General features: G+C 46.4%; 2 protein-coding genes across 3 annotated transcripts in view; one reads left to right on the forward strand and one right to left on the reverse strand.

Moving 5' to 3' along the window:
• SPTBN5 (spectrin beta, non-erythrocytic 5) overlaps positions 1–10,092 on the reverse strand; it is a 118,159-nt gene extending 108,067 nt beyond the window's left edge. For both annotated transcript variants that reach the window (XM_081857311.1, XM_081857312.1), the window contains exons 1-4: positions 9,991–10,092; positions 7,232–7,348; positions 5,346–5,513; positions 3,809–3,925 (exon numbers count right to left, since the gene is read on the reverse strand). In XM_081857311.1, coding sequence (XP_081713437.1) covers positions 3,809–3,925; positions 5,346–5,513; positions 7,232–7,342 — 396 coding nt within the window. In that variant the 5' untranslated portion in view covers positions 7,343–7,348; positions 9,991–10,092. The remainder of the gene's footprint in view (positions 1–3,808; positions 3,926–5,345; positions 5,514–7,231; positions 7,349–9,990) is intronic.
• The window catches only part of LOC309340994 (cytosolic phospholipase A2 delta-like), a 272,520-nt gene that overhangs the window by 200,267 nt on the left and 60,877 nt on the right, over positions 1–11,376 (forward strand). The window lies entirely within an intron of this gene.

Genomic DNA, 11,376 nt, shown 5'->3' on the forward strand with positions numbered 1-11,376 from the left:
GCTGAAGGAACACAGGCTGTACGCCAAGTTGGAGAAGTGCCAGTTTGATGTGAGAGAGGTAGATTTCCTTGGCTACAAGCTGTCCGACGAGGGACTGGCCATGGACAAGACTAAAGTCCAAGCGCTGTTGGACTGGAAAAGCCCTCGAAATCGGAAGGAGGTCCAGAAGTTCATCGGCTTTGCCAATTTTTATCGCAAGTTTATTAAAGGTTTTGCAAATGCGACGGCGGCAATCACTGACACCCTCAGTTCCAAGAAGAAGAAGTTCGTCTGGACCGAACAAGCAGAGCGATCCTTTCGGAAGCTTAAAAGCCTTTTCGCCTCCGAGGAGCAGCTGCTGCACGTGAATCCTGGCAGGCCCATGCGGGTAGAGACAGATGCATCAGACAGAGCAGTTGGGGCCGTCCTCTTGCAAGAGGATTCGCAAGGCAACTGGAGACCGGGTGCATTCTACTCCCGGAAGCTCAGCAAGACGGAGCGCAACTACACCATATGGGACAGGGAGTTGTTGGCCATTCATGCAGCTTTCAAAGCGTGGCGACACTTCCTGATAGGAGCCAAGCACACGGTGCAGGTCCGCACGGATCACAAGAACTTAGAGTATTGGCGGACGGCTAAATTGCAAACCCAACGACACATGCGCTGGGCGGAATTCTTTGCGGATTTCGATTTTAAAATAGAATACATCCCTGGAGACTCCAATGTTATAGCAGACGCGCTGTCCCGAAAGCCTCAATACCTGGAGGAAGTAGCTCCAATCGCAGCAAAGTACATCTTCGCACCGCAGGCGTGGACGTGCGCTACCATCGCAGTCGACCTGGACGCGGTGCGACGCGCGCTGCAAGAGGATCAGTTTGCACAATCCAAGATGGAGGAGCTCCGCAGAGGGTCGCCTGACAACAATGAGTTTCAGTTGCAGGACGGACTTTTGACTCGCAAGGGCGCCCTTTACGTGCCCACCGACGAGCTTCGCGCCACGGTTTTGCAACAATTGCACGATGCCCCGAGTGCGGGCCATTTCGGCAAAGAGAAGACGATGGAGTTGGTGGCAAGGGACTTTTGGTGGCCCCAGATGAGAGGAGAGGTGGCGGACTACGTAGCCAGGTGCGATATCTGCCAGAGGTCCAAACCAGTGCATCAGAAACAGGCGGGATTGTTAGAACCGCTGGAGACACCGCAGCAACCGTGGGAGAGGGTAGCGTTGGACTTTGTTACAGACCTGCCCAGCTCCAGAGGTAAGACGGCGGTGTTAGTGGTTGTGGACTTGTTCACCAAGATGGCGCACTTCATTCCTTGTGCCAAGGTGGCGACGGCAGAACAGACCGCAAAGCTCTTCATCGATCACGTCTTCAGAGTGCATGGACTACCGCAGTCCGTCTTGTCCGACAGGGGGCGCCAATTTGTTTCCACTTTCTGGCGGAAGCTTCTGGGTATCTTGCACGTCAAGATCAACCTGACGTCGGCGAGGCATCCACAGACCAACGGTCAAGCGGAGAGGGTCAACGCGATCATGCAGCAGTACCTACGGTGTTACGCCAACCAGCGACCCGCGGCGTGGGTGGACCACCTGCCGATGGCTGAGTTCGCCTACAACAACACGAAGCACGCATCCACCGGGGTGACGCCTTTCTTCGCGAACTATGGACGTCATCCCAGAACCTTCCCGAGCTTTACAGCACCTGAAGGGGGGGGACCTCAAAATGCCGACCAGTTTGCAGCAGAGTTGCAAGAGGTGCACGAGGAGCTGCGGAGACATTTGGAGCTGGCAAAGCAGGCGTATAAGGTGCAAGCCGATAAACACAGAAGGGCGGGGGAAGACATTCAGGTTGGGGACTGGGTATGGTTAGCAGCCCACGCGATGCCGGCCAGGTCGTTGGCCAAAAAGAAGTTAGAACACAGGCAGCTAGGACCATATCAAGTTGAGGCTAAGGTCAATCCGGTGGCTTTTCGCCTAGCCCTTCCGGAGGGCTCCAGGGTGCACCCGGTCTTTCATAGGTCGGTGCTCACTCCCTACAAAGCCCCACACAGGTTTCAAGAGTCAGGAGCACCTCCAGAGCCACGTAGAAGGGCGCCTGAGAGAGGGGAGTCGCCAAGACCAGAACCTCTTAATGAGGTCACAGAGATACTGGATTCACGATGGGGGGAGGAGGGAGTTGAATATTTTCTCGCCAGGGAAGGCACTCCAGTCTCTGCAAATAGCTGGGTGCCGGGTTACGCTTTGGACGAACCCCTGTTGAAGGAGGAGTTTCATGCAATTTTTCCGCACAAACCCATGCCCGAGGAGTATTTTGATGATTGGCTTTTCACGCCCACTTTGTCGGGCAGCACGTTCGGGGGTTTCTCCTCGCCCGAGGGCTCTACGCCCAAAACAAGCCCGACCAGGGATCCCCGCCTGGGGGGGGAAGAGACAAACCCTTATTGGTGGGTGGATCAGCCAAGGGAGGTATGGAGTCAGAGGTGGATGATAGGTCCTTGGCGGGCAGCGCCAGGAGAAGCAGTGAGGGAGGAAGAGACTGTGATGCCTTCAGGTGGAGAACCCGAGTTCGAACACACGTATACGGAGCTGCCAGAGGAGAAGATTGACATGGACACCCGGTATCCTGAACCGACCCAGGAAGAACCACATTTCCCTCAACCTGCACCCAGCGACCGGGAGGGGGGAAGGGGGGGTTTCGAGGGGGGGATGGATGTCAGGGTTTCTGGGAGAAGTGAGGAGATGGCAGAGGAGACGGAAAGCGAGTGGGAGGAGGGAGAGAGAGACGAGGAAGAAGATGACGGAATTCGAAGGGAATCTATGAGCCTAAGCAGTGAGTCAGAGGATTCCCAAAAGGGAGCTAGCATGATCAGGCGAAAAGCAGGAGAAGAGAGAAGCTGTGAAAAGTCAGGAAAGGAGGGGAGAAAGCCCAGTGAAGCACAGACGCTGTCAGAGGGGTCTCAGCCGGAACGGAGTAAAGGGGGTGGAGTTGTCAGCCTCTCGGAGGGAGGAGGAACAGGAGAAAACAGAGAGAGGGGGTTGGAGCAAGGTGTTCAGCCGGAAAGGGTAGAGAGTGGAACAGGGGGCAGTATAGAGGACGAAGGAAAGGTCAAAAGCAACGTACGCGCGCCAAGTTCAAGCATAGAGGCGCGCGGAAGTGGGGAAAGCTCAGAGGAGGAGCCCGGCCCCAAAGCCAGAAGGAGGGGGCAGGAGGCGGCAGAGGATTCAGCCTCAGGCGAATCCCGGAAGGAGAGAACCCAGGGGGGCAGAAAGACCCTGCGGAAAAGAAAGGAGAGGAAGAGGTGGTCTAGAGCCAGGCTATTAAGTTGGTGTGGAGGAGGGGAGGAGTCAGAGGGGGACTTCAGCGGTCTAACGTGACAGACGTACAGCCACAATGCTGAACTGTGAAAGAAGCAACTATCATCAATAAACTTTTCCTGTAAGTAAACTATAATGGAGTAAGGTCTCTCGTGAGCTGGGACCCACCTGGGTGGCTGTGACAGAAAGCATTTATAATTATAAATTTAGTGAGGCATTTTCTATCTACAGTTTATTAACCACTTATTATTAGATGCATGTTACAGTTGGTGGTGGTGGGGTGTTACTGTGGTAGCTAAAGTTAAATTACCCTCAAGTAAAGAGGCTCTTTCTCTGCCACTTCCCCTATTCACATGCAAACACTTGAATCCTTTACTTAGACTAGACTTTCAATCTAATTAGAAACCTAAGAGTCAAATTTCAGTTTGCCTGGGATCAAGGACATTTTGGAACAACAGAAGAGCTGATCATTCTCACAAAGCAAAGAGGACAAAGGCTTTCAAAGAACAGTTTTACCTTATCAAGTCTGATGGATGCAATTTGAAATCTGAGGATAATTATCCACATTAAACCCAGAATAAGAGTTCGGTCCCCATCTACAATGTTCTCAGGTCCGATTACTTTCACCTGTACCTGTTAAATGCACAAATGTAGCTTTTCAGCAATTATTACCATTGTCAGTTTGTTTCTATAAACCCCATGAGTTTCCAGGGCAGGTTACAACAATGTAAAAACACAACTTTCTACAACTTGAGGCTTTAAACTTGTTTTAACTAGTTTCAATGTTGTATTTTTACATTGTTGTAACCTGCCCTGGAAACTCATGGGTAAATTTTTTGAAGAATGAACGGATGGAGGGATGGGTGGATAAAGCAGAAGTGGTCAGCCTATGGCCCTTTAGATGTTGTTCAACTGCAACTCCCATCAGTTCCAGTCAATTTTGCCAATCTGTGGTTGAAGGATGGATGGCGTCTAACAAATTGAGGTTGAATCCTGATAAGACAGAAGTACTGTTTTGGGGGGACAGGCGACAGGCAGGTGTGGAGGACTCCCTGGTCCTGAATGGGGTAACTGTGCCTCTGAAGGACCAGGTGAGCAGCCTGGGAGTCATTTTGGACTCACAGCTGTCCATGGAGGCACAGGTCAATTCTGTGTCTGGGGCAGCTGTTTACCAGCTCCATCTGGTATGCAGGCTGAGACCCTTCCTTCCTGCAGACTGTCTTGCCAGAGTGGTGCATGCTCTGGTTATCTCCTGCTTGGACTACTGCAATGCGCTCTACATGGGGCTACCTTTGAAGGTGACTCGGAAACTACAACTAATCCAGAATGTGGCAGCTAGACTGGTGACTGGGAGTGGCCGCCAGGACCATATAACACCGGTCCTAAAGGAAATTCACTGGCTCCCAGTATGTTTCTGAGCACAATTCAAAGTGTTGGTGCTGACCTTTAAAGCCCTAAACGGCCTCGACCCAGTATTCCTAAAGGAGCGTCTCCACCCCCATCATTCAGCCTGGACACTGAGGTCCAGCTCTGAGGGCCTTCTGGTGGCTCCTTCACTGTGAGAAGTGAAGTTACAGGGAACTCGGCAGAGGGCCTTCTCGGCAGTGGCGTCCTTCCTGTGGAATGCCCTCCCTTCAGATGTCAAGGAGATAAATAAAGAATTATACATCTTTTAGAAGACATCTGAAGGCAGCCCTGTATCAGGAGATTTTTAATGCTTGATGTTTTATGTTTTTAGATATGCTATAAGCTGCCAAGAGTGGCTGAGGAAAAGTACCTGATTCACACAGAACACACACAATTATCAAAATATATCAACTATCTCCAACATTAAAAAAGAAATAGGGGGAAGACTTTAACCTTTCTATGGGACTGAAACAATGGTTTCAAGCTATTCCATTACTGTTAATTAACATTACTCTTAAAGAGAATTTCTTTAAATTTGTGTACCAATGACACTTGACGGCATATAAACTAAACATATATTCATAAATATGCAACCTCACACTGTCGTGCAACCTAACAAGTCTGCATTGTACCTTCACATTCTCACCTTGGTTTTGAGGAATTGGATAGCTTTGCTGTTGTTCTCCAGAAAATGAACCCTCATTTTACCCTTATTTGGTCTGGGCAGTTGCTCAGCAGACAGCAGCTCTAACAACTGCAGGAGATAAATGCCATCTTTCAGTTCAGTATAGAGATCATGTATCCTAATGTCCACCTGCAAAATGAAGCATCAAAGAATTCAGCCAAAATTTCACAGCTAATGACATGGACGGATGTCACACAAGGATAAATAATGGCAAGCAAGTGCTGTAATTGCTGTTTGACTGGCATGAAGAGAAGAGAAGAGAAGAGAAGAGAAGAGAAGAGAAGAGAAGAGAAGAGAAGAGAAGAGAAGAGAAGAGAGAAATTATTTGCTTCTGAGCAAATTCACATCATTTAATATTCTGAACAGGATGGCACATGGAAAGAAACTATAGGTAGGTCTGAACAACTTCTCCATACTCCTTTACCTACAGGTGTCCTCCATGGATTCTTGACAAATATCCCCTATTCTAGTCAGCTAAAAGAGTGACTGGAATATTTGCAGCCTTCAATCCATTGGCTGATACGCTGCCAGAATCTTCATTTAAAACACATTTTTAGCAACAGTTTGGAGCTTCTGACTGCAACTTTAAAAGGTCAATCTTTGTTCCAGAAGCTGCAACAAAAAGCAGTAGCTCTGGTTGCTGATTCACTACCAGGCTTAGTTCAAGCAGAAGCAGAAGAAGAAGAGTTTGGATTTGATATCCCGCTTTATCACTACCCGAAGGAGTCTCAAAGCGGCTAACATTCTCCTTTCCCTTCCTCCCCCACAACAAACACTCTGTGAGGTGAGTGGGGCTGAGAGACTTCAAAGAAGTGTGACTGGCCCAAGGTCACTCAGCAGCTGCATGTGGAGGAGCAGAGACGCGAACCCGGTTCCCCAGATTATGAGTCTATCGCTCTTAACCACTACACCACACTGGCAGCTAGCACATGTATGCAAAACCTTGATACCAGACTTGATACCTGGATATCTGATCTCGCCCTTTATAATTCACAACCACTCACTGTGCTTTTACTGGAGAGGGCCTCCTGCAGATACCATCTCATCCAAAAGTCTGTTCCCTACAACTAGGAATCAGGCCTTTAGTGTGGAGGCACCAACTGTGAACCTCCCTCTCGCATATCAGACAGGTGCCACCTCTAGCATCTTTTTGGTACACGTCAAAGCCTTTTAAGTGGAGATTTTATTGTCACTGCAGTCTTTATCTGTACTGGATTTGAATTGGTTTTTAAAATACTTTTACTGCTTTCATTATTGGTGTGGTCACTGTTAATCACTCTTAGGGAGCAATTCATAAATGGAATTACTGTAAATGAATGAATGATTAAAATGTCTTGGTCCAGCTCTGACAGCTGAAATATATTCTGGGCTGATGTTAAAACATTATCTGCCTAGTCATAAATATTATATTAGCTTGTAATTGGTGTAAACTAAAGCATTAAGGATGACACATACATCTTGACAAGTACAACCTGATGACTCACAGCTGAATGGGTAAAAGGCCTTGACTGAAACCCTACAGAGTTTGAGAAGCTGTGGAAATTCTACCTGTACCAAGAAATTGCAGTTGTCAAGTCACTAAAATGTTTAAGTAATAGCAAATTATGCTAAGGCACAATGCTGCACTAATGCTTTGCCCATGCTGGTGTTTGTTTTGCAGCCATCTTGAATGAGGTAACTTTAGATGTCAATGGAAGTTCAAAATGCATTGTTTACACTGATGCTGCTTGCAATTAATGATATTGTATGGATAAAGTTTGCCAGGGGCTTTCCATGAGTTGTTTGTCACTTCACCAAGGAAGTGTTTAAGCTGATCACATCTGAAGGAGCTTGAGGAAAGAACCTACACCATGTTTGTAGAACACATTGTTGATCCAGTTGGTGAACGTTTTCTTCTGCATGGTCATACGCTGCTCCTGCAGCTTTTTGAACTGCCCTTGTACATATTCTTCCTCCATGGTGCCCTAAAAACAGAAACATCACAACATGACTCCTCCAAAAATAACCATGCATCACCCACCCCTGCTTGCTGCCAGTTCTCTTGCATTCTTGAGCTTTCTTGTTCTCCTTGAAGCCAAGGAATGTGCACCAGATTATGCATTCAACAGAAAACTACCAGCCAAATCTGAGAGCCCACGTTCTTCCGTTTCACTTCCTCTCTGGTCAGAGCCAATTTCACACCTCCTGCAATGCATTTCTTGCCAAAAGGAAGTGGGTGCCTCTACCCATCAACTAATAAGCTGAGAACAACCAAGGAAGATCTCTATTAAGCTGAATACATTTTGGAAAGATATCGGATTAAAGTGTTAACAAAACTGTAACGAGAAAAACTTAAATACTAGTTTTGGCTTTTCAACATTGAAAATAAAAGAAATAGTGGGTGTAGGCATGCCTTTCTTCTATTCTCTTTTCTGGTTTTATTGAAAGACAAAGAACGTCAGATTGCATCCAAAGAATGCAGTGTTAGCAGTTTTGGGGCATGGCCAATCTCAGTGGTAGTGTGCTTTGCATGCAGAAAGTTCCAGTTTCAATCCCTGACATCTCCTGGTAGGAATGATAAAAACTACTTACCTGAAACCCTGAATAATAATAATAATAATAATAATAATAATAATAATAATAATAATTTATTATTATTTGTACCCCGCCCATCTGGCTGGGTTTCCCCAGCCACTCTGGGCGGCTTCCACAAAGACCAAAAATACACTAATATGTCATACATTAAAAACTTCCCTGAAGATGTCTTCTGAATGTCAGGTAGTTGTTTATCTCTTTGACATCTGATGGGAGGGCGTTCCACAGGGCGGGCGCCACTACCGAGAAGGCCCTCTGCCTGGTTCCCTGTAGCTTTCCTTCTCGCAATGAGGGAACCGCCAGAAGGCCCTTGGCGCTGGACCTCATCGTCCAGGCAGAACGATGGGGGTGGAGACGCTCCTTCAGGTAAAGTGGGCCAAGGCCGTTTAGTGCTTTAAAGGTCAGCACCAACACTTTGAATTGTGCTCGGAAACGTACTGGGAGCCAATGTAGGTCTTTCAAGACCGGTGTTATGTGGTCTCGGCGGCCACCCCCAGTCACCAGTCTAGCTGAAGAGATGCTGCCAGCCCGTCTAGACCAGAGGTTTCCAAGCTGCCCCTGCCCCCATGGACCACTTGAATATTTCTGAGGGTCTTGGTTGAACACTTCATGGTTTGCCTGCTTGTTGTATGTAACAGGCCGTACTAGAAGCTGCATGGTTTATAATTTTATTTTTACAGATATGCCAGGGACCACCTGAATGTGGTTCACAAACCATACTTTGGGAACCCTTGAAATAGACAATACTGGACCAAATGTCTGACTCAATATAAGCTTCTTGTTACTAACAAAGAGATCTTGGAAGCAGTTCCAGAGACTGAGTTGAGGGCAAGGGCTCCCCAAACAAGTAGCTGCCTCCTATTCATGGGCCCCTGTGGTTACTTGAGGAGAGGCATCTTTGGCATATGCAAGAGTGCTGGACTCCTTGGTAAACCTCATATATTCTTAACTCAGTTTGCTCTTAATGACGGCCTGCTTTTCTGGTTCCACTTGCACTAGTTTCTAAGTGCTTTCTGAAGAAAGACACCAGCATTCTGCCTGCCTAATTTGTACACCAAGGAGATGCTCCTTGTTTTAAAGCCATTTTCCTTATTTCCCCCCATTTGTAATATGAACTTGGTTAGGTTAGTTAATATTTGCTATATAAAAAATAATTTCTTTGATGATTAGCTTCATCAAAACTTCAGAAAAATTAGCATTCGTGTGCGATGCCATCATTTCTTACTTAACAAATCCAACACACAGGACACAATTGGTTCACCCAAAAATGTACTTGGGCTCCCCACAACCAACTTTTATGGTGCAGTGACTGAATAGTGGTGCTTGAAAGATCTTTGTGGTCAGATCTGGTCTTAGGGGATGTGGTAGATGAACCACAACCAAAGCCGCCTCAGACCTGATTCACTGTTTATGAAGTGTGCTCAAATATTGTTTAAATGATGACAGTCACTATTTGCTGGTGACATGTACTTCTGGGAAGACAAAATGCTGGGACCCTACTTTTCAGTTCATACAAAGGACTCCACAACAAGTTCAGTGGTCCTCCTGCACAATGGGAGAATTAACTGTTTTCAAAAAGCTACAGAAATCTAATTTTCTGAAGCAGCCCTTTCACCCTTCAAGGCAACTCCCAGAAGGAGGGATTTTTTGCCCACAATTCACCAGCTCCCACACATTTCGGGAAGTCCTCAGTACTTGTTTTCTTCCTGAAGAAGATACATTATCCTCCTTGCCTTTCTCTTGCTTAACCTCTGGTCCCGGCAAAATGGCTGGATCATTTGTCAACCAAAATCAGCTAAAAATGCTTTCTGTTCAGTTGTCATTTCTTCACTTACTTTTTTTTTTTGCACATTCAGTACCATACAATAGGACTGTCAGTTCTTTTTAGAACATCTTGCCTGTCACTTGTAAGAACATACCTTCTCGCAAGGATAACATTTGTCTTCAAGCAATTCTGAGATGACTCAAACGCCTATACCCTCATTTGCCCCATCCATAGAAAGCAAAGGAATTCCTTGAAGTCTAAACTTACCCAGCTTTGTGAAGATGTCCCTTTGAAAGCCAGCAAGACACCATTCAATAGAATAAACACTTTTACTCCAGAACTGCTGGTTTATTCTGGCATTCAAAGTGACCTTTGAATACTGTGACAGTGAGAAAGTATTTATAATCTATATGAAACCTGGCGGGGGAGGGGAAAGGTCATTAGAATATTGGGGGTAAAGGTTCTCAGCAGAATGGTTATGATATATCTGCAGCAGTTCAGATGCTGACATAATGTACTAGAACAGGAAGTTGGGCTCTGATGCTGGCAGGTAATCATGATAAAGAAAATATGTACCTCCCACGCTAAGTTGGAGTAGATGATTCCAGTCACTACCTGGCCCATAGTACAAGGCTGTAAATGACAAAGGTAATTCCAATATAAGTATAAAAATAAATGCCAAGTGTTGGAATTAGAAAGCCTTCATTTCATAAATTAATTTACAATATTGGGCCATTGGCTGCAGCTAGCCTGCCATGTGGGCTGATGTGAATAAAATAAGACTATACACATACACATTATTCCATGTGGGCTGATGTGAATAAAATAAGACTATACACATACACACACACCCTGCTTTTTCCCTGACAAAGACTCAAGGCAGCTTACAGATAAATATAAGAACTGTTTTTCTATATAAAAACACAGAAAAATCAATCATATTAAAAGAACCAAAGAAATTTGAGCATTCATCAAACTTTATGCTAAGGCAGCTGATTTTCAGTAGTTAATGGAGCACAGCAGGACCTGAGAGTAATGATCAAAAGAAAACAAGCTACCCAAATAATCCCGGGGACCCCTAATTTTCACTACTTGTGCAACAGGTTTACATTCTTCAAAGAAATGGCTGCCCTTCCAGTTTCCAATAAGTGGAGTGATGTTCAGCTCTTTTGTACCTGAACTATGTTAGGAAATCTGTTTACAGTTCCATAATTAAAGCAATAATTGTGACTCAGTACTTCAGGCAAAGGGTGGCGCTGTGGGTTAAACCACAGAGCCTAGGACTTGCCAATCAGAAGGTTGGCGGTTCGAATCCCCGAGATGGGGTGAGCTCCCATTGCTCAGTCCCTGCTCCTGCCAACCTAGCACTTTGAAAGCATTCCAAAGTGCAAGTAGATAAATAGGTACCGCTCCAGTGGGAAGGTAAACGGCGTTTCCATGCACTGCTCTGGTTCGCCAGAAGCGGCTTAGTCATGCTGGCCACATGACCTGAAAGAACTGTCTGCAGACTAACGGCGGTTCCCTCGGCCAATAAAGCGAGATGAGCGCCACAACCCCAGAGTCGGTCACGACTGGACCTAATGGTCAGGGGTCCCAGGCCTCAAGATTTGACACGTTTATTGCCTCCTGTGAAATACCAGTTGGTAACCTTGC

The sequence above is a fragment of the Podarcis erhardii genome (assembly GCF_964252035.2).
Source record: "Podarcis erhardii genome assembly, chromosome: 1".
Lineage (NCBI taxonomy): Eukaryota > Metazoa > Chordata > Lepidosauria > Squamata > Lacertidae > Podarcis > Podarcis erhardii.